This window comes from Podarcis erhardii (genome assembly GCF_964252035.2).
Source record: "Podarcis erhardii genome assembly, chromosome: 12".
In the NCBI taxonomy this organism is placed as follows: domain Eukaryota; kingdom Metazoa; phylum Chordata; class Lepidosauria; order Squamata; family Lacertidae; genus Podarcis; species Podarcis erhardii.
The window spans coordinates 29,110,671-29,133,228 of NC_138513.1; the positions used below are offsets into that span (position 1 = coordinate 29,110,671).

The 22,558-nt window shown below is 40.1% G+C and overlaps 1 protein-coding gene across 2 annotated transcripts in view; it reads right to left on the reverse strand.

The window, feature by feature from the left end:
- Positions 1 to 18,183, reverse strand: part of CDCA7L (cell division cycle associated 7 like) — a 52,437-nt gene extending 34,254 nt beyond the window's left edge. Inside the window, exon 1 of one of the 2 annotated variants that reach the window (XM_081882244.1) lies at positions 4,161 to 4,324. In XM_081882244.1, the coding sequence (XP_081738370.1) occupies positions 4,161 to 4,280 (120 nt within the window). In that variant the 5' untranslated portion in view covers positions 4,281 to 4,324. Of the gene's footprint in view, positions 1 to 4,160; positions 4,325 to 18,079 lie in introns of those variants that run through there. The other variant, XM_081882247.1, reaches the window with a different exon arrangement.
- Between the last annotated feature and the right edge of the window lie 4,375 nt (positions 18,184 to 22,558).

The following is a 22,558-nucleotide window of genomic DNA, read 5'->3' on the forward strand; positions in this document are numbered from 1 at the left end:
TCCAGAAAACAAACAAAAAATATTTCTAGCCCGGATTCCTCACGTCCGAGGCGTCTGATTCTCTGTCAGTCCCTCTCTGCCAACTATATTGGTAGTCCTCTTTGATGGTCCTAAGACCCCGAAGGAGTTCAGTCAGAGTCAGATCATATTTTCTTTCATTCAGAATGTTGAAGAGTGTTTGCTGCGAAAGACCATCTAGTTTTCCATACTCAAGAGAAAAGTCCCAATCATATTGCTTTGTTCTTTCTAGTTTTAATATTCCAAGTACTCCAGGGGCTTCTCTCTTCTTCTTTCTCATCTTTCGCAGGTCTGTAATCCAGAGGTCTTCTTGCTCATACTCTAACGCTGCAGATTCCTGGTTGATATTTTCCACTTGTAGTGTCTGAACTCCTTCTTTTTTCTCTGTCAATTCCAAAGGCATCTCTTCCTGCTCAGCTGCAGAATTTTTATCATGCATCTCCTTTGTGCATTCAGCAGAGTTGTTTGTTTCAGGATTCAAGGTCATAAAAACTTTACTCAGAGCCATACTCTGCTCCTGCAGGATTCCCACGAGAAAGAACATTTTTTCTATCTCCGCCAGTAATTTTCCCTCTGCAGCCATTGTAATGTCACTAATTCCCCCTAGGGGGCTTTCAGTTATTTAGTAGTCCTTTTCCAATAATCTGTTACTTTGTTATTATCAATACTTTGTTTCCAATCGCCTCAGTCCAGATGTATCAGCTTTAATTCCAAGAGTTATTAAATAGCAAAATTCTTTACTTTGTCCGCCCGTTTGACAGCTTCTTTGACAGCTGTCAAACTCCTTTCACTTCTTCCTCCGGGACCCAAATAGGACACTCCCGGGTTTTTTGGGGGGGATACACACAAAATTCCAAATTCCCTTTCTCTCCAGCACAAAAATCTTGTTCTATCAAATTTGTGAGAAACTTTTAAATCATCAAAACAGTATTCATTCCGCCTTAATTCTCCGTTCCTTGCTTTGAAACGTCTATAAGTAGAGGGGGTGCGGACTTCCCTTTAACACATCCCCCGATCGTGCCGAATTCACAGGATAAAATTTTTAAAGTCCAAATTCCACTACTCACGGGTCCTTTGTTATCCAGTCCAAATTTTGGGAAGAAAGTCAGCGCTCTCCGGCCATGGCTTGCGGCTTCGCTCCACTGAGGTAGCGGTCTACTCTCAGCACCACGCCACTCTCCGTACCCTCTCCGCAGCCTTTAAAAAGGCTCTTCGTGGGTCGGGGAGGGCGCTTAAGGTGCCCACCGAGTCACCAAGTCCGCAGGCTTCCGCGCCTGCGGTTTCTGAGGGTCCCCGTGTCGCCGGCACGGCAAGACCCGTCCTCAGTAGAGCCGATTCCCTCCGGAGCTCGGAGGGAATCCGCCATTAGCCGTTCGCGCTAACCCGGAAGTCCTGAAAAGGCTATTTTTGTTCTTTTGTTCAACACATACATAAATGCATGTTTGAATCCTACTATAAAGTCAACTCGGCTACTGTTATTTCTTAACTGGGCAGTTTATAACCATGTATGTATATGTATGTAGAAATATATGTGCTAGCTGAACAGAACGCTTTAGGCACCTGAAAAGAAAACCTTGATCCATGAAAGTTTATGTCACAATAAATCTATTTGTCCTTTAATGGTGATGGGGAACAGTGAGGATCTGCCAGATATTGTCACAGCAGAACTCCCATCATTCCTGGCAATTAGCCATGCTGGCAGTAGCTGATGGGAGCAGCAAACCTGGAAGGTCAAAGGTTTCCCACTTCAGATCTAGGGTTTCCTGAGTCCTAGATACCCAGATTTTCCAGGAGGTATTCCATGTTAGTCTATGGCAGCAAAAGCAACAAAAGAACCCTGAGGTATCTTAAAAGATCAAGATATTTATTATAGCATAAGCTTTCATGGACTTTCAGCTGAAAAGAGAACTCAAAGCCATGAAACTTGATGCCATAATAAATTTGTTAGTCTTTAAGGTGCTGCAAGGCTCTTTGTTGTTCTAGATGCCTCGTGTAAGCCGCATAACCCGCTTACCGGTTCTTTGAATACGCCATAGTGCTAAAGTACTATCATTGGGTCTTTTTATTACAATTTAATGCACAGATAAGGAAATTAATCAATCAGAAGACCCTGAAAAGCTATTACATTTTCTTCTTTCAGTTGGAGCACCTCAAAAGAAATAGATTCCGGGGGGAGGGTTATATCTTCTAAATTTAGGATATGATTAACTCCTCTTCTAATGCCTTGGAGTGCTTATCCTCTTCTGCAAATTGTCAATATTATCCCCCTTAATTATGTAAACTGAGAATGAACATCTAAAAATGCAGGCAGTTTAAGCAGTAGATATTTATATTTTCACAGCATCTTTCTCACTCTATTTTGATTATTTAAATTTGCAGCTGTCCTCTCGTTGCTGAGATTCTTTCTCCACCCACTAGATTCAAACATTTCTCATCTCTTGTAGATTCTTTCCCCCCCTGTTTTTACACTCGTTTGGGTGTCATTTAATTTTACAAGGAACAAAGCTTGCCTTTATTCTCAGTTTTTTTCCTCTCCTAGCAAAACTAAACAGCAGCCAAAACAACAGCTTTTCTCAGATTTCTATAGAATTTGGAACAAATGAAATCTTGTAGAATTTGGAACAAACAGAAACAAATGAGGAACAAAACAGCGCCAAAAACAGATATACTGACTGTAGAAACATTTTTTTAAAAAAAATTCATAAAGCAATGATTATACCTTAGGCCCACTTCATACAATATGTCATTTGCGAGTAGGAAATTGCTTGAATCCTACCAGTTGCAGTAAGATCCACCAATTGTGTCTCCCTGTTCTCTATGCACACTGAAATTGTGAAATATGTGAGTATGAACTAAGTTAGGAAAAATGAAGGAAAAGATCATACTGGGGAGGAAAGGTCTCTTATTACTAAACAATATATTACTCAGTAGTCTGTCTACAGATTAATACTCAAAATAAAAGGCCCAAATAAAGGTGGAAGAGGAACTTGCACCATTGCTGAAATCAAACGTACATTTGGGTGCCATTGCTAACAATAAGAAACCTCATAGAAAATTTAGTTCCTATTTTATGAGGTAGCAATTTTACAGCAAAGCTCCCTGGAGAGGGAATATATCTGTGGAGAGCAAACAGAATGGACTGCAAACGTTACTAGGGCTATTTATGAGAATAAATCAACCAAAAATCAATTGGGGCAGATATATTTCCCCAAAGCCAAATAAATATTTGTCAGCCTTTGTTACTAGGTTTGTAATTAATATTCTTTCTTGAAAACAACTACATTTATAAAGTTTTTGCAGAAAATTCTGGTTTGGTTATTGTTTACTGGGCAGGAATAGGCTTATCTCACTTTCCCAGAAAGAAGCACTGGTATAGAACAGCTATGGAAACTTGCCACGCTGTCCCAGGAATAACATAATGGTTAAAAAACCAATGCCAGGAAATTATCTGAATCCTCAACCCTAAAATTCAGTTCACGAGACATTTCGAAAAGCTGTTGTCTTTGAGTGCTCTGCTCTTGTTTTAGGATTAGATAAGCTCCTTTTCCAAAATCAAGCTACAACTACATTCTTCTTCTCCACCCCCCTACAACCACAATCTTCTTGAAAGGTTAGCTGTAAAGCAGCTAGCCATCTCATACTGAAACTATCCTTGTTGAAAACTGGTGTTCAGAGATGGGCAAAGCATAGATGTGATCTAATTTGCATCTTTGTTTAACTCCCTGCAGAAAAACACTGCCTGCTTCTTGTACAGAGCCTTTTACCATTATCAGTGTATGTTATCACCTAATAATGCGAATCATATTTAAGGATGCAGAAGAAATTCAATTCAGTATACATTTAGATCATAGAATCAGGGTTGGAAGGGACCCTGAGGATCATTAGTTCAATGCCTTGCAATGCAGGAATATGCAGCTGTCCCATATGGGGATCAAACCTGCAACCTTAGTGTTATCAGCAGCACACTCTAACGGTCTAACCAACTGAGCTATCCAGGCTGATAAAAGGAAGGTCATTAATAGACACTGAAAAGATCACAGAATCCTGAATCCATCAAAGTTGCACTTTCTAAAACAATATATGAACCAAAACACAACTATCCTTCAAAACTATCTTTTAGCTACACTTTAAAGGTCACTTACCCCAAATAATCTGTTCACTGAATGTTCACCCCAGTTTGCTTGCAAGGAAATTAGACGATGTTGGCTATTTATTGAGGATTCATTCTGATCAGTTTGAGGAAAATTAGACGAGCCTTGCATCAAGTAAATGTTATGCCACACTTCCTAGTGCATTTTCCTGACCTTTACCTTATTACAGGAAGTCTAATATTGGGGGAAGCACGTTTGCTGTGCAAGGGTGCAAAGTCAACTTGAATTGTGCAACTTGAATTTGCTGGTATGCAACTGATCCTACCAGAAAATAGAGACAGACTGGAAGCATCCTAAAAGGCCACAAAGTGGTGCCCAAGTCTATAGTGCTGCTGGCTGATTGGGGAGAACCTAAGAAACAACGGGGGCGGGGGTGGTGGGATTGGAAGGGAAAACAATTGATGCATTAAGCAGACAGCCTCAGCTGGCTACCTAATGAGGCACAGGGTTAAGAATGTTGGTTTCTGACCTGGGTTCAAATCAGTGATGAGCAATGAGCTTACTGAACAGCACTCAGCTTGTTAAGTCTCTTAAGCATGAATTCCCTTGCTGGTGGCATAGAAATATAAATGACCTGACTCACAGGCTGCACTGAACAAGATAAGGATCATAAACCTTACATGCCAAGTGTGTTATTGAAATGCATGTTTGTAACGTTTGCTTAACTATCTAAAATTAAGTATTTTAAGTGATAGGAACACAGCAGTATGGCATTTCTGCACCTTAGCAGGCGTGCACTCTGCCACTGGCAGTGCTCAAAGTAGGGGGGGGGTGTCATCCCACTGTATTTGGGTCTGGCCTAATCTGAAATGAAATCACCACACTTACTTTTCTCTCCAACTTTCAGTACAGGTCACTGCAGAACACCAATGACGGTGGTTCAGTGAAGGGCATTGTAGGAGAAGGATCATGGAGTTTAAGCTCTGGGTCTTTGGTGCCAGCCCTCCCTTTTCTTTCATTTTTTTAAAAAACTGTACTTACAAGACACACAGGTGCACTGCAAAGTGCAATGCTGGTGAGACACGAGTCACCCACCATTTTACGGTAATTTGCCCAGAGGCATATGTACTTATAAATTAGTATGCACAAGTTTCATGTACATCCATATGGCATGTCCTAGTGCCCAGAGAATCCTTAATGTTCCTAGCAATGCCCTGGGTTCAACTAGTCTATTTTTTAAGAGGCAGTGAGAAAAAATGCTCCTCCTCTCTTGAAACACACTATCAGACCATTTTAGGACATTTTATAGTAGACATCCTGAAACTGTACTATTTCAGAATGCTGGTGGGAGATCAAAAGTCTGAAAGACTTTAGTTGGTCTTTAAGGTGCTACTGGAAGGAATTTTTTTATTTTGTTTTAAAAGATATTAGGTTAAATATTCTCATCACCAATCTAAGATGTTAAGCTTTGGTTTTTATTTCCAACTAAAGTTACTGCTTTTCCTTTTTGTGTGTTTTAGTTTCCAGACTGTTTAAAATAAAAAAGGAATAAAATATGTTTCTAATATTATTACAACTAATTATTTCATATAAGAGACTTTTTTTAAAACTTTGAAAGGACATTTAAACATATTCTCTAGCATGCATGCATGCAAATCACATCAGTCTCCCTCAATCAGAAGAAAGCACACATGTAGTATTTGGCACATTCCCTTTTGGCTGTTTTTGTTCATATTTGGTTGGTGAAGTGGCCAGTCACCAGTTTTACTGGGTCCTGTACAGCAGCCTGAGGTAACGTTTTCTGGCATGGAGATAAAACAGGAGACTTCCCTCTCGTTTCTTCATGTGTCAGACAGAGAGGAGCAAGGTCAGAAGATAAAATGGAAAGGGGGCTTTTATTTTAGGGAAGGACAAGGGCTCATTTCTAGAACATGTGTCTTCCATGCAAAAGTTCCCTGGTTCAGTGCCCTAGCATGTCCAAGGTAGGACTGGGAAGGCTCCAGGCTGATACTCTGGTGAGTCCTTGCCTATCTCCAAACACTGAGCTAGATGGATTAATGCTCTGACTAAATATACAGCAGCTCCTTTGCTCTTAGCAACCTTATCTGAACAGCAAGTAAAATTAATTAGAATAAAATTCTCCAAAGTGGTGCTAAGGAAAAGGGTCAGGCCTCTCATCAAATATAGTTGAGATATTGTTCTTTGGAGGAAAGTGATCCTGGATAGCCAGGTGTCTTGCAAGAGCAGGTAAAACTTATTCATATTGGTTATTTTCATGAATATTTACTTCTTTATGCATCGTTTGAGAAATGCTAGGCCAATAGCATTTGCAGTGCAATCCAAGAGATCAAGGAGCGAGTTGTTTTTTAAGCTAACAAACATGCGCTCTCTCTCTCTTTTTTACAGTGCACCCACTTGTAAAAACAAAATAAAAAAAATCCTTCCCATAGCACCTTAAAGACCAACTAAGTTAGTTCTTGGTATAAGCTTTCATGTGCATGCACACTTCTTCAGATACACACTTGTAAAGTTGTAAAGTTTTGGTACAATTGTAAAGTTTTGGTACAATTTCTCAGTTATAAATCTGCGATGGTTTTTGTGTAGCAACATTGCCATCTGCTGGGCAACAAAGTCTAGCTTCAATGTTACCCTGTGAATTCACAGGCAGAAAGAGAAGGAAATTCCAATTTAATAGCTCTTTTTCTTTTAAGGAACAAAGTAAGTTTGACTTCTCTTATTTGCTTTGTTCCCTTCCAAGTATTATTTACATATTTCATTTCTTGATATACAGCCATTTGAAATACAGAGCATAAATTAGTAGTGTGCAGTGTGGGACAAGATGAAAATCCTACACACAGTGAAGACAACTTAAATATAGTTTCATTTCAATTGCCTTCCTCCCAGCTAACAGGGACTAGATAATTACAAAATGTGGGTTATCTTTTGCCTGGCAATTACTGATAGATGGCAGAACCACATATAGAAAGCAACCTTTCACATATATCAATCTCAGACTTTCCCCTACATACCGGAATTTGCTAGAAGTCATCTCAAAAAACTTAAGTCATCTCAAAAAACTTAAATTTACACTCTGCATCTTTTATGTAAACCATATTGATTCCCATGCCACTTTTGTAGGTTTTGGTAAGTAGGGAAAAATCAGCAAATTTATTCAATATATATAGCACCAAGTGTTTCAAGTCGTTTGTCCCTATGTACGAGAGTCGAGGCATAGCAAACCACTCTCTCCTGGAGGCCATGTGCAAGCTCCAGTCCTTTCCTTATGACTCTGCAAATACTTTGCCTACTTTTCTCTCTTTCATTCACCCACTCACATATGCATGTATGCATGTGCATACACACACACAAACACACACACACACACACACACACACACACACACACAGAGAGAGAGAGAGAGAGAGAGAGAGAGAGAGAAACAGGTCTACATCAACCCAGACCAATGAACACTGTGGGTCAAATGGTATTAGAATATAAGCCATATCCAATCTGCAAGCCAGAGGTTAAAATACAAATGCAATACAAATATTAAAACATCTTAATCCAATGAAAACACAAAGACCATCATTATGAAAAATCTGCAACAAAACAACATAGGATTGGAAGACAGAACAGCCATAAGAACCAAGTGGAATTCACTAAAGCCATTTAAAATCAGTAGGCATTCAACACCTCTTGGCTTAGTTAACTAATTTCGGGGCACACAGAACAGTCTGTTAATTACCATAATGCTCTGATAAGATTCATACTCGAGGATGCAATCCTTCAGGTACCCTGATTCCAAAATATATAGAAATAGTAGCAGTAATTTTGGAAGTGGCACAGCTTTATTACACCCACCAAAATGTCACAAAATGGTGCGCAAGATTTTGAGGCCCCCACAACTCTCCACCAGGCTAAATAGTAACTCCTACCAGGAACTTCCATAGTAATGCTTACATGATATTTGGGTTTGCCAATTATCAGAAGTGATCCTCAAAGACCAAAACAAACGGAAGCTGTTCTCCCTTCTCATCTGTTGTAGATTAACATAGAAATGCTTAAACCTTTGGAAATGCATAAAAAGGATTAACAGCGAGAAATGGTTCTGTGGGGTGCAGCAAGAGAAAAAAAAGGTTTTGCTTTTTTAACATTTGGGTAGGGAAATGACTGTACTGAACTTACGCAATTCCGATTCTACTTCAAGTGGTGTTAGTAAGTAACAACTCCATTGAAACAAATAGAAAGGTAATGGAATGAAACAACAGTCGTTGAAAAATGTGTATTTATATGCTATTGAATGCTGCTGGCATTTGCTTGCTAGAAATGACTGTTATAAATGCACATGAATTTATCCATAGTACATCGTATCATGGGAAGCTTTGTTTTATTGCTGTTGATCATTCTCTCTTATTATTTCTTCAAAGAAATGCAGGGTTATTATCCCAAGCATTAGCCAGCTGGCCTGCTGAAGTTTCCTTTCTGGATTTTCTTTCTAAAAAAAATTCCCCATAGGCTAATCCAAAATAGTTTTTGGCTGCAGAATGTGTTTTGCCATTACTACCTGTCGATTAGAAATTTTATTTAGCGTAGGTGGTACTAATTGTTTACTATTAGAATCAAAACTGATTGGAATAAATGTGAGTCATTACTATGAATAAAGCTGGATTCTTTTCATCAGATGATTTAGAATTTGTCCTTTTAATGTTTAACTATTTAATGTCAGTTTTGCTTATAATTGCCTAATCAGCAATTGTATGATGTTCAAGTGATATATGAAATTGCTCTTAAATCAGTGCGACCCTTAAAGGACATTATGTTAAACCAGGGATGTCAAACCCCAAGAGCCTTCTAACTATTGCATTACTAGTTCCATTATTTCTGGCCATTGACCATGCTGGCTGGGCTGATGGGGGATGGAGTCCACTAACATTTGAGGGTCACATTTCCCCATACCTATGCCAAGTAATTGGAATTAACCAGATGTGAAAAATAGGGGGATTTAAGATGACCAAGTACAGTGTATTGGTCACTTCTAACATGTTGGCATAATATGATGCATCGACTTAGGGAACAGATTGTAGCAATAAAAATAGCACAGCCAGTGTTACCTTGCCCTGACTTTCTTTCAGTTTGTTGTGTTTGCAGAGTACAATAAGACTGGCTTCATTGCAATGCTGTTCACTACAAGATGACTGGCTTCCCACATGAACAGAACCACTCTGTCTAGCAGACAAGCTTACTTGTTGCACCAGCTTAGGTCATCATACAGGGCGACCAAAGCAGTTTCTGTGCCAAAACTGGGCCAAAACCCTGATTGAAATGGATCCAGAAAATCAGTTTCTTCCAAAAGTGTCTGGATCTGGTCATTTCAGAACCTTGCTCATGAAAGGGAGATTAGCAACTGGCCAGTAGATAGTTAGTTTTCCAAATCCAGGGAAGGTTTCTTAAGGAGTGGTTTTACCACTGCCTCCTTCAAACAGTCCCATTGCAGCATGGTATCTTGCTGTGAAAATGATTTCCTTTGGTTCTCTACAACAGGCATCCTCAACCTCGGCCCTCCATATGTTTTTGGCCTACAATTCCCATGATCCCTAGCTAGCAGGACCAGTGGGTCAGGGATGATGGGAATTGTAGTCTCAAAACATCTGGAGGGCCAAGGTTGAGGAAGCCTGCTCTACAACATACACTGTTGTTTTTAACATACATACCGTACATTATTGTATACATACATAGATTGCTTTGCCATATAAATTGCTTTGCAATATATGTTATTTATATATTCATTTATGGATGCCTCTTCCCATCTATATTTTCTGAAGTTTTTTGCTGCCAAAGGCAGCTTATGTGCACTAAGACTGCAAGCCTAACCACATCTATATCCACAGAAGTAAACCCCACTGAATTCAGTGGTGCTTACTCCCAGAGGTGTTGATTAGAATTTAACCTTAATCTGCATCTTATTGTGAATTTAAAAAACTAATGGACTACATCTCTCACTTTTCTTTTCAAAAAGTTATTTAAAGTCCTCTTAAAGTGCTCTTCTTTGTCAATGTGGGGAGAACCACCTGGATTTGACTCCGCATTTTGACCACCTAAAGGGTGTGTTTTTTAATCTTGAGTTATAATCAGACCATCCTTCCCCAATTGCTGACTGGGGTAAATGGGATAGGATGACAATTCTATAATGAATTGTGAAATCAAGTAGTGAAAGTAGCTGCAGTCCTAGCCCCTTGGCTGGTAGCATGACAAACTGAATTCAGTGGAACTTACTTCTGAGTAGATATAGTATGGTTTGCAGCCATGGATGGCTTTGTGATGAGTCATTCACTTTCATTAACTTTGAAAGAAACACGCAAGGGAGGTAATTGATTTGCAGATATCTGTTGATAGCTAATATATGTGTGTCTATTATGTGTTACATAAAAAAGAAGTATATTTCCACATCAGCGAATTAAGAAACAGAACAAAGATTTGGGCAAAATAAACCAACTGCAGCAGAACATAAATTACTAGATGAAATTGCAAATGAATATCCAAATGGATTGAGGTATAATTGTACAGCACTAACTATGACTCAGCATACTTGACTTAAATCATTTTGAAAAGACTTTCTTGGATATTGTGAGTTCAGTTTGGAGCATTTGCAAAAGCCAGTCAGTATGCCAAAATCACTGAAAAAGCTAACTACTGGTCAGATCAAAATGCACTCAAAATGGTTGCATTAATTTTGTTTATTTGAAAGTCTTGTGGAGTCTTGAGCATAGCTATTATTAAACTCATCTGCCTGTACTTGATGCTCATGGGCTACTCCAATCTGAGAAGGTAAGCAACTTTGGATAAATGAAAGGGGTTAGTTGGTAGTGCTGAATCCAGTTTATTTTCTGCAGTGGAACCAAGGCAATGGAACATTCTGCCAAAGGATGTTTGCCAGACTCCACTACCACTTGCCCTTTGACAAGTAGCTAAGGCACACATTTTCCATTAGGCTTCCCTTTTAAAAAATGCCCTTGCATTTTTTATCAACATTGTATTTGTAATGCAGATTTAGTTTAATTTACAAATGTATTAAGTTTGCTATATTATTTTAATTTTTGATTATGCTGTTTGTACTGAGAGCAGGATGGAAATATTGAAAGTAAGCAAATGGACAAAAGATGTCTTAAAGCAGTAACAGAACTGGTTTAAAAGCAAAATGAATATGACCACTTTCTGCCTAGACCTAATTATCCAAAGGTGTAATTCAGGACAATTTGCAGCCGAGTGACTACTTAACTGAGGAAGCCCCTCTTAAAAACACTGGTCAAATGAACTGGATAAAGCTACTTCTGAATTATGATTTCTGACACTGTGGTTATAAATTATGGTTTGGGGACAGAAATATGTAGAAGGTAGCGATGTAGAAAACACAATCTGGCTAATTTTAGAATATTTAATCACATATCTGCTGTTCATATATTAAAGCATCCGAACAGAAGATTTCCATTTTGTGAAACAGTATTTTTTTTGCTATTAAACCCTCTTTTCTCCCCTCTGTACTTCTGGCTTAAATGAATGTTGTGGGGACACATGTCTGGCTTGGTGAATTTGAGCACTTAGCAATACTAAGACCAGATGCCTACTAAATAGAATGCCAAATAAAAGTGCTGGCATCATCCATGTTTTGGACAAAAGATTGGACGTAAATGATTCCATGGCAACCTGCTCTGCAGGTACTTGGAAAGTATTGCTACAGTCCACAGAACGCGCCACCCTTTCATGAATCCTAAGGAAGGGACATCATCCTAAACCAGCATCAGTTTCCTATAAGCAACAGAACCCTCAAAGGGGCTACTGCTGCTTCTTGCCAGCTGACTTGCTAGTTTCTCTGACCAGAGACAAACACATTGACAAACTAACTATAAAGCTGTACTTTGTCTCACACATCTCCATTCCAGGTTTAAGAAACGTCAGTGGATTACCCGTGCTCACTGAGCAAACTCCATTAGATATCAAACTATACAAAAGCCTAGAAGTGATCATCTCAATGCTTTACAACAGAACTGCGTGACTGAACAATAAAGGGGAAGAGTGCCATCGCAAGTCTAATAAGATGCCCCCCACACAACCTCCTCCACTCCTGTCCTTGAACTTTTGTCATGGCAAAAGGTCAGTAACACAGGCAAGCCTACAAGCTCTTACTTGCCTTGCTCTGAGGAAGAATCCTGCATCTGTAGGGTCCTTCCACAGACTGAGACATCTAGGACCTCAAACATTTTAAGGCTTATGGTCTAGTAGTACCTTGAAAATATCCTGAAACTGTTCCAACTCCAGCTATAGAAAAATAGCCAAGAGAACAAGAGTTTTATGCCATTTTTTGTGTGTATCCCAAAATTCCTGGTGCAAAAATTGTTTGTTGAGACAGGACTCCCCTTTGTAGAAACTATGCTAATTCTTCTCCAGCAAGACTGGTTCTTCTATATGGTTGATATTTTTATCTTGAACTATGTTTTTCACCAAAACAGACAGTGAGCTTACCCACCCACCTCAATTGCTTAAAAAATAGTACATTGGCCACTTTCCAGCCCTCTGGTATGGAAGCTGATTTTAAAGAAAAGTTGCATATTTTTGTTAGGATAGCAACAATTCCCCCAATGAATTCTTTAGGAACTCTCTGGGGGATTCTACTCAGTCCCAGTGATTTGTTAATTTTTAATTTGTGAATAAAGCCTTGAACTTCATCTCATGGGACCAATATTTGCCTACATTCTGGAAACCTCCTTCCCAAAAAGGTCAGTTCAGGCCCAGGTATCTGCCATGCATCTTCCACAGCAAACAAAAATGCAGATATATAAGGTTTCTATCACACACTTGTGCAGCAATGTGGGGGACACTCAAGCACAGTCAGATTCCTTGTTCCATGGACCACAATGGGACACATGCATGCAAGTAATATCATCCCAACAGGATGTTGATTTCTGAAGACATGTACTGTAAACACCCTTCAACCTCAGGAAGGGTTTTTTTTTACCTCAGGAAGCTTCTTCCACATTTGTATATGACGTATATGTGTGAGGTGAGATCTAACATGGGAAAGGTATAAGATCTCCCAATTAGCTCTTTATACAGTGATATATTTTGCCCTGCCTATGAAATGTAATTTAACAAGAAATAGTTGCTGTAATTTGGAAGAATCAGGAAAGGAGAGAGAAAAAGAAAGAAGAAGAAAAAGGGGAAGAGAAGAATGAAAAGGGAAAAGGGGGCAGAGAGAGAAAAAGAAAGTGAAGATGAAAGGAAGGGAAAATGAAGAAGAAAGGAAGAAAAGGAAGGAGGACTGGGGAAAGGAAGGGAAGAAGGAAGGAAGGAAAGGGGGGAGAAAGGGAGGGGAAAGAGAAAGAAGTGAGAGGGGAAGGAAGAGAAAAAGATTGAAAACGGGGGGGGGGAGATAAGGACATTTTTGGAAAAGGAGAAAAGAAGAAAGCGAATCAGAATTGGTGACAGGGTTAGGAGAAAGAGGAAATATAGGCTGGAAAAAGGTGTGTGTGGGGGGGGAGAAGTGGGCACAGTTATCATGATAGGAAGGTATTTATCCAAAGAAAGTTAATTGTAAATGGTGCCCCCCCACTTTTAATGACCTACAAAATGATGGATGGATGAATGAAATGATAAATGGGAGGAATTGTGTTTAAAAGGGGCAGGCTGAAAGAAGGGATGGCTTAAGAGTGGTGGGGATTTTATTTTATTTTTGCGGGCCGGGGGTAGTATTTCTTATTGGTTCTCCAAGAAGAAGAAGACTAAAATATGCAGGGAAAACCTCTGCCTGACTTCTCCCTTGCCCCCATATGCCTTCCTCTCCATTGCCCTCTTTCTATTGCCTGGTCACACATTTCTAGGCTCTGTTTACTTAGGGGGCAATGCATGTGCTGAATGGTGGGTGAATGGAGCTGTGTAGCAAAGGACGGGGCTAACATGTGTCATTGTGGTGCAAAAAGCAGAATGGGGAGGAATTGTGGATGGGGGTTGAATATGAAGGGGAGAGGAGACGGAGGGAAGGGGAGAGAGCAAAGGCAGTTCCAGCATCTCCTCCTCACAACGTACCCATGGGCAGGGGCAGAAGATGGGAGCCAAACTACTCTTAAAAGGACCTTGGGTAAAATTGCAGCTATGGCAAAGGAAGAAGCTGTGGTGGCTTAATTGTTTCTGTGGTGGTGCCAGCAAATTCAGGGCAGCTGAAGGGTATATCATGGGGTTATGTTATTCATATATATATTACTGCATGGAGGGTTCTCACCATGATGAAGCAGTACCCAATACTGCGCTCTCTCTCTCTCTCTCTCTGTGTGTGTGTGTGTGTGTGTGTATTTAAAGGACACCTAAGAAAGTGAGGGTTGTGTGTCTTATCAAGGCCTAACAGGGTGAAACAAGGACTCACTGGCACTCTTAGTGCTGACTTTCGTTTGGTTGTACAGGGATTAAATTACATTCTTCACTTCAATTTAATGCATTTTAATGTTTATTTTTATATATGCAGGACTCCTTAATTTAGCATAATTATTGAGATGAACTTCAGCTAACATTACAAGAAAATTGTAACTTGTCATAAAACAAGAGGCCCATATTGTAGCTGAGCTGTTAACGCACTGAGATACCCTGTTAGAATATCTTAATAATGCAAATAAGTCCTCCTCACTCCCCACTATGATAATGCTTTGGTGGCTTGATTAATTATTATGAAGCCAAATGGCTAACAAAAGAGGGTATAAATAAAAATATCTTCTCATGTCCAATAAAAGAGTGTAAATTTTAACTACGGCGCATGACAGCAAGTGTAAGCAAGAATTATACACAATACAACTCACTGAATGAGTTAATATGCTCAGGGCCTTTGTTGCTAGAAATAGTTTGCTCTGTATTATAATCATCCATTGTAGCTGCACTCAGCTGCAATTTTGGTTTCTCCTTTAAGTGTATTCAATGACATTTCTGGTACAGCGCAGGCTTCCAGTGCTAGTTATGTCTGACATAAAGGGATGGTGTCTGTACAGGTGCACCTAGACACTTCAATCCTCACATTTTTAAGACCCTCTCAGTAGCAGGGGCACCGAGAACGTAAGTAGACTTCCCTTTTGGAAAAGTGCCACAGTGTTCAAGTTTCCACAGTTTTCCATAGATTTAACTTTGGATTCTTCTGTTGAGCCTGAAGTTAACAGAGTGGGTATGGTAAAAGCAAGGGACAGCCTATGAAACAAGACATTTGGTAGGAAATTTGGGACAGGCAGAAGGAAGTACTTATTCATCCAAATCGTGATTAATATATGGAATTCATTGCCAAAGGATGGGGTGGTGGCCATGAGCTTTAATGGCTTAATATCTAGTACTAGGCAAACCATTCTTTGTTTAGAATACTTATATCCCACTTTATAGCTCTCAAAACAGTGGTGTTGCATCGTTTGCCAGAGCTCAGGGCGTGTGCTCCGGGCAGGAGTGGGTGGGCTGTGGAGGGCAAACAGAACCCATAGCAGCAGCCGGACCTTGTTGCTGCCGCTGCGGGGACACACACGCTGGGCAGAAGTTTCACAGAGCCCACTGTGTCAGCCCAGCCCTCACTACCACAGCAAAGTAGGGCCACGCTGCACTGTCTGCCCACCTGCGCAGGGAGAAGCCTAGCCAGACGACGCCGGCCTTGGTGGGCAAAACCCTCTGACATTGGCTGGGCAGCCTTTCAACAAGGGGACTGGGGATGCAGCAGCGCGGCCAGGCCCAGAGACTGCCGGTGGCAAACAGGACAGGATGCAGATGCCTGTGGGGGGGGCACCTGGTTCACGCCCGCCTCAAAATCATGCGCCCAGAGCTACACCCCCCCAGCGCCCTCCCGCTATGCCCGTGTCTCAAGCAGCTGACCAAATAGTCTCAAAATAAAACCATGCTCAAATCTAGTACAGACCAGTCTAGCTTCGATGGCTTTAAAAATACATGGAGAATATTGGGTAAGTATTTCCAGTGCTTTTTTTTTTTTTTACAAAAAAACAACAACGAGGTGCCAATACTCACATGTTGATAAAAGTGCCATGAGTAGCACAAAAACAGAGAGGTGAAAGTGCTCCTTACTGGTGAGCACTGTCCCCCAATAGCACTGGGTCTTTCATGACAATTTTTTTTCTGTTTAGGATGTTGGGAGCTATAAAAGGAGGCTGTTGATAAGGAGATTAAATCAACACACTTTTGCCTAATGAAGAACAGTTAAAAATATATAATAACCACTTAGTCAACCATTTCCTTTGAGGTTCACTCTCCCACCAGGATGACTCACTAGAATATAAACCCACAGTAGGGGGATCTAACTTGGAGACAAATACAATGAATCGTGTGATTTTGACAAACAATTTACTCTGTGGGGATACCCCTAACTCACCACTAGCATTCTTTCATTGAGACCATTTTATTTTTCTTTGCCACAGCAGGGACAATAAATTTCCCTCATTTTTACACCAAAACAACCTTGCCAGTCCAAGTGAGAGAAGAATTTGGCCCTAGGAGAGGGAAAGGATGTCATCACTCTTGAGATCCTAAATAGATGTGCTGCTGGTTAAAACCATGTGTATGTATATTTTCTTTTATGTTATTTTGATTTTGAATTCAAATGGATCACAAACGGTTTGCAGGGGGGGCAGGGGGGAGGTCAAGGGGGGGAGAAAGTAAAGAATTCAGAGATTAAGAACAAAGGATCGGCTTTCATTCATTCAGCTCAGTAGGTTGTTGCCCCCAGCAGGTGGGTTCAATTTGTTTCACTGTCACATCAAAATTTTACAAGTCAATACATTCTGAAGTTTCATTGAAAACCAGAAATTAACATGATGCATAAGCAGCTTCCTTTATATTTGCCACATTTTAGTCATTTAACACTTGCATCACTAGACTGTGATAAAATGTACTTCTGTTTTTATCTGGGAGGTGGAGCAAGGCCTGGATTTTATCCCCTCTGGTTCCTTTACTGCCCCACAGTTGACCAGTACGACTGCTGCTTATCTGACAGGCCTATGTGTGTACCCAGCTGGATTGGCGCCACATACACAACAGAGAGGTTGCCTTCCCAGTGGCCTTGTTGTCAAAGAGATCCATGTACTCTTGTAACCAGTGGTGTTTGCGGTGGACCGGAGGGGCAAGGGAGCACAAGCCCCCTCTAATTCTAAATGCATTTATTTATTTTCATGTGCATCGATACACACATATCCAGCTAGTCAACAAGAGGTTTAGAATGACCTCTGAAACCACTCCTATTGACAGTGGCTGCCAGGCTTGGATTCTCTGCACTTTTCTGCAAGAGAGCCATCCCAGGCCAGCAGACAGCTTAGATGAATGCTACTTGTTCTGATCTAATGCTGCCGCTTCTGCAAATGTTACAAGATTTGGAAGGCCTAAAAACACAATTATAAACAAAGGAGTTCTGGTGGCTTTTTATGATCTGGTGAGGAGCTTGGGAGTGCTGCTGGACACAGCCCTGCTTTTTTTTTTTTAATCTTTTTATTGAGTTCTTTTTAAAACAAAACCATAAAAAGTAAATAAACCAAAAACATACAAACGGTCAAAAAGAAAAAAAGAAAAAAAAGAAAAAAATACAAAACAGCACATACATACAGCAAGAAAAGACAAACGCAAAACAAACCAACATCAATTCATGACATAACAATGATTGACTTCCCTCCATCTCGGTTTTGGGCTATATAACCTTGTGGTTACACAGCCCTGCTTTTTGAAGGACAGATGGGGGTGGTAGTAGCCAGGAATAGAAACCAAAGGTGTCCATCAAGGCTCTTGGGAAATGGGTTGCAAAAATCCTTTACTTGGGAAACAGACACTAAGTGCTATGGCGCCTTTGATTGTCATTATTGCATTTTATTTTCCCAGCCAGTAGTATGAGAGGTGCAGGACACATTCATTACAAAGTTTGTACTAGGTACAAAGACTTCAATTAAGTTTCAAGAAGTACTCACATACTGGATGGCATAGTGGTTCTCATGAAGAGGCTTCTAACTTCCTTTCTGTCACGAGCAGGAAAAAGGTGTCAGTTGAACAGAGACTGAAAAAGCCACATGCAAATGCTATAGAGGAAAATGAACAGAAGCTGTACTATGTGAAATATGGTGGACTAAAAAAATATATATACAAAAATATCTGTGTGTTTGCAGAAAATCACATAAGCATTGGCTCCCAATGCAAGCAATCAGCAGGATCAAGCAACATGGACAACAACTTTTATTGTTTGTCTTGTTATAATAAACAAATATTATTCACTGCTAGAGCCAGGCACCCAAGCTCTGCAGTCTGTGAAGTTAGATGTAATGAAAATGAAATCACCTATACAAGAGTTACTGGGGATAATGAAACAACACAGGAAAACTAGTGAGGAAACTTTTAGCAAAATAATAAAGAAGTGCAATTGCAGATGAAGTTGATGTGGAACTTATAGCACTTAGACAAACCATACAAGAGAAAAACCATGCCACTCATCACAACCAATCTGCACAAGAGCTCTACCAGTGATCCATCTACATTTCCTACCTGCATTTGTTTATTACATCAGTGAGGACTTGTTTCAGTGATGAAACCCAACCTGCTTACATTTTTCTCAGATTTACTACACTGAAGAAAAAGTCATTCAAGCCCATGTCAATTCCATTCAGGAACTTTACAATTTTGAAAACTTTGTGGCTGTATCTGTGACTCAGTATGTGTTGTGGGCAAACAGACATAACAAAGAAATAGCCTTACTCATCTATTGGAACACACCAAACTGTTCCAAGCTATTGAAATAGCCATCCTTGCAGCATTTTCCCTCCCAGGTACAGGCACTCTCAAACAAGGGGCTTGCCCCACAATTTGTTACACCCCAATTGCTAGACTCCCATCATTAACGTATACTGTTTTCTTTCAGAGAGCTTAACATGCGGGACACAACTCTCACATCTAAATCTACTTTGCTGCTCCTGTTTCCACACACACACACACACACACACACACACACACACACACGTGCCATCCCTGCCTCAAATACACATACTGGAAGGGATGCAGTTTGATGATGCTCATGTGTCTTCTTTGGAATGTGTGTTTGGTTCTCATATAATTCTTTCATTCTAAATATAGTTAACATTTAAAATTGTTATAGAAGGCAAGCAGCAGTAATCATCTTCTTTGCCCTAATGCCTCTCTAGCTGGCAGATTGGAGTGCATATATGCATAAAAAAAGACTAAATAAAAACCCAGAACCAAGTAGCACAAATGTTGAAACTATGAGAGTAAAACCAAACACACAAATCTAGGAATACCATACAAAAATGGATTGAGGGAACAGGATTCCCCCCCCCCGCCCGCTCCAACCTAATAAAATATCCTTCATAAACTGCTGATAGTCTATGGTTAATGAAGTAGATGCTGAAAGCTGACCAGTGTATTGGAAATGAATACAGGGGAAAAGAAATTATTATACACAAAATTGGCAGAACAGAACAGTGTGTCTATTAAGCAAAAGGAAATAGGGTGTAGCTGAATATTTTCTCTGACCAGCTGGTGAGAACAGATAGGGAGCAAAAGAAAACTGTAAAATGTAAAGGAAAAAAAAAAAGACAGACATGATGGATGTCCTGTGAAGAACTAAATAAACAAAACTGCTGATATTATACAAGTTCAGGATGTTGTAATTATCATTATTTTGCAAAGCAATGATTGGTCAAGATCATTTATCAGATATTGTTGGTGGAATGCAAAAGTCCTTTACCAGTTACTTCATGAATGGTATAGTGAAATATTCATGTATTATTTTTCTAAAATGCAAAGTTTATTGGTTTTTAAGTTTTTCCATAACAGTACAAAGAAGGAAAAAGAAAACATATCAGCAAAGGATGTTAATTCACAATACCATTTTGAAAATCAGGCACATGTGGTCAAAACCAAGTGTTAAAAAGAAGGAAAAGGTGAAGGGTGGGTTGGATAGGCAAGGGGGATGTAGGGCTTTGGCAGAGCCCATATGGCATGTATACCACGCAAATAGTTCAAAATAGGGGTCTCAGATCTCAAAAAAGTTATGCTCTTTGCACTTGCAGGCAAACATAGATTTTTTCATATGCTGCAAGAGATGAAAGGTCCTCCAACCAACAAGCTATCAGAGGAGCCTTGTCCAGTCCTTCCAGTGCAGTAAAACTAGCCACTTAATCAGCAATAATGTGTAGGTGGTTTTCCTGTCCAAATGAATTCTTGAGTTTTGCTCCCATCTTTCTCTCTGCTGCTATAAAGTGTAGCACTGAGACTAAGATGGAGAATCTGACAGATGTTGATGGCAGATTGAAGTTGCTGGGGCAGTGTCCCTTTCACCCAAAAGACCAGCCTCCATTCCTGTCATGGGATATTTATATACAGAAACAAGATTTGGGGATAAATGTTATTTTTTACTTCCAATATCCTTCCATGGGGTCACGAAGAGTCGGACACAACTAAACGACTAAACAACAACGGTCCTTCCTATCTAGGAAAACGGGAAAGAACTCCAAAACCTAAACTCTGTTCCAGATTCTTGAATAATTATTCATAATTGTCAGTTTTTTACAAATTCCAAATACTTTATAGATTTTGCCAACAAATGTATTTTTGTTATTTGGAACCAATTGTTTCTTCATGTTTTCTTGTAGCTTTACTCCCAGCCTTCAGATTTACTACAGTTTATTTTTATATCTGATCATATATTTTTATATCTTCAGCTGATCGCCGAAGAATTGATGCTTTTGAATTATGGTGCTGGAGGAGACTCTTGAGAGTCCCATGGACTGCAAGAAGATCAAACCAATCCATTCTGAAGGAAATCAGCCCTGAGTGCTCACTGGAAGGACAGATAGTGAAGCTGAGGCTCCAATACTTTGGCCACCTCATGAGAAGAGAAGACTCCCTGGAAAAGACCCTGATGTTGGGAAAGATGGAGGGCACAAGGAGAAGGGGACGACAGAGGACAAGATGGTTGGACAGTGTTCTCGAAGCTACAAACATGAGTCTGACCAAACTGCGGGAGGCAGTGGAAGACAGGAGTGCCTGGCGTGCTCTGGTCCATGGGGTCACGAAGAGTCGGACACGACTAAACGACTAAACAACAACAACAATTTTTATATGCCATATTTGTGCAGTGTTTTAATGAATTTTCATATGATTTTTTTATATTTACTGTAAGTCACTGTTACGGGGCAGCATACAAATGTTATTCATAAAGAAACAATAAATGTTCAAGTGAAACTTCATTTAAAATATGTTTTAAAAGAAAATTGATCACGGTGGTGGAAACAAATGAAAAAGTTTATTTCTCAACCATGGCTGCACATCACCACTAGAGGGTGCTCCCAGGGGAAATGAAACATTGCTGATCCAGCATTTTTTCTCTCCAGCCCAAACGGAAAGCAGAGAAGAGCACAGCATTTAGGAAAAAAAGTCCACGGGTTAATGGCCACTAGAGGGAGACTTCACTGACTCTGGGAAATTGGGGACATTGATTGGAGACAATTCTGAGGTTGAGCCGTTTATTCAGTCATTAATGTAATTGAGGCAGGAATTGTACTCTGGATTTGGATTTGGAGGACTGAAGACATCTAGCGAATCTACCTGGAGGTTTTTCAAAGATTTGCAGAGGTATATGAAGTCCCAGAAAATATATATAAAGAAGTAGGAAGGCACAAAGCTCTAAGATAGCCAATGGGAGAAAATGAATTCATAAAGAGCAGAGAAAACAATAAGTGTGCTTTGGAAACCTGAAACTAATGCACAATATTAAGTACTAGGGTTGCCGAATTTCAAAAAGTAAAAAATCAGGACACCCCAAAAGTTGTTTTTACAAATGCAATTTTTTGATTGACTTGCCTAAGATCCAGGACAAAACCCACCACCTTTCGGAAATGCCCGCCCCCCGGACGTCAGTCCGCCTTTGAAATCCCAGTAATGTCCAGGAAATTCCAGACCTATGGCAGCCCTACTAAGGACAGAAGAGAGTTCTAAAAAATGCTAGGAAAGTAGGTTGCAGGATTCACAACTGTACAGAAAGGAGGACCAGGTTAAAATGGGAACAGTTAATGGAATATTTCAGAGCATATAACACAATTTCAAAAATGTGCCCATGGAGAATGTTTTCTTTGCAGGGTTGCCAACTTGAATGAAATATTGCGGTGGCCCAGGTAAGCCCCGCCTCGCATAATCGTTCACATGACACAGTGCACACACACCATTTGAATGGCATTGCCCATCAACTTTGTGGGGGCCCGGCCCCTGCAAATGTTTTATTGTGGGGGCCGAAGCCCCCACAATCCCTAGGAGTTGGCTCCTATGTTTCTTTGTATGTGTACAACCTATTCTGTAACTAAGTCTGTTATATTGCTCTCCCTCAGCACAGGCATCATTTGCCATCTGTCTCACAAGTCACAAAACCGTTTTATACCAATTCA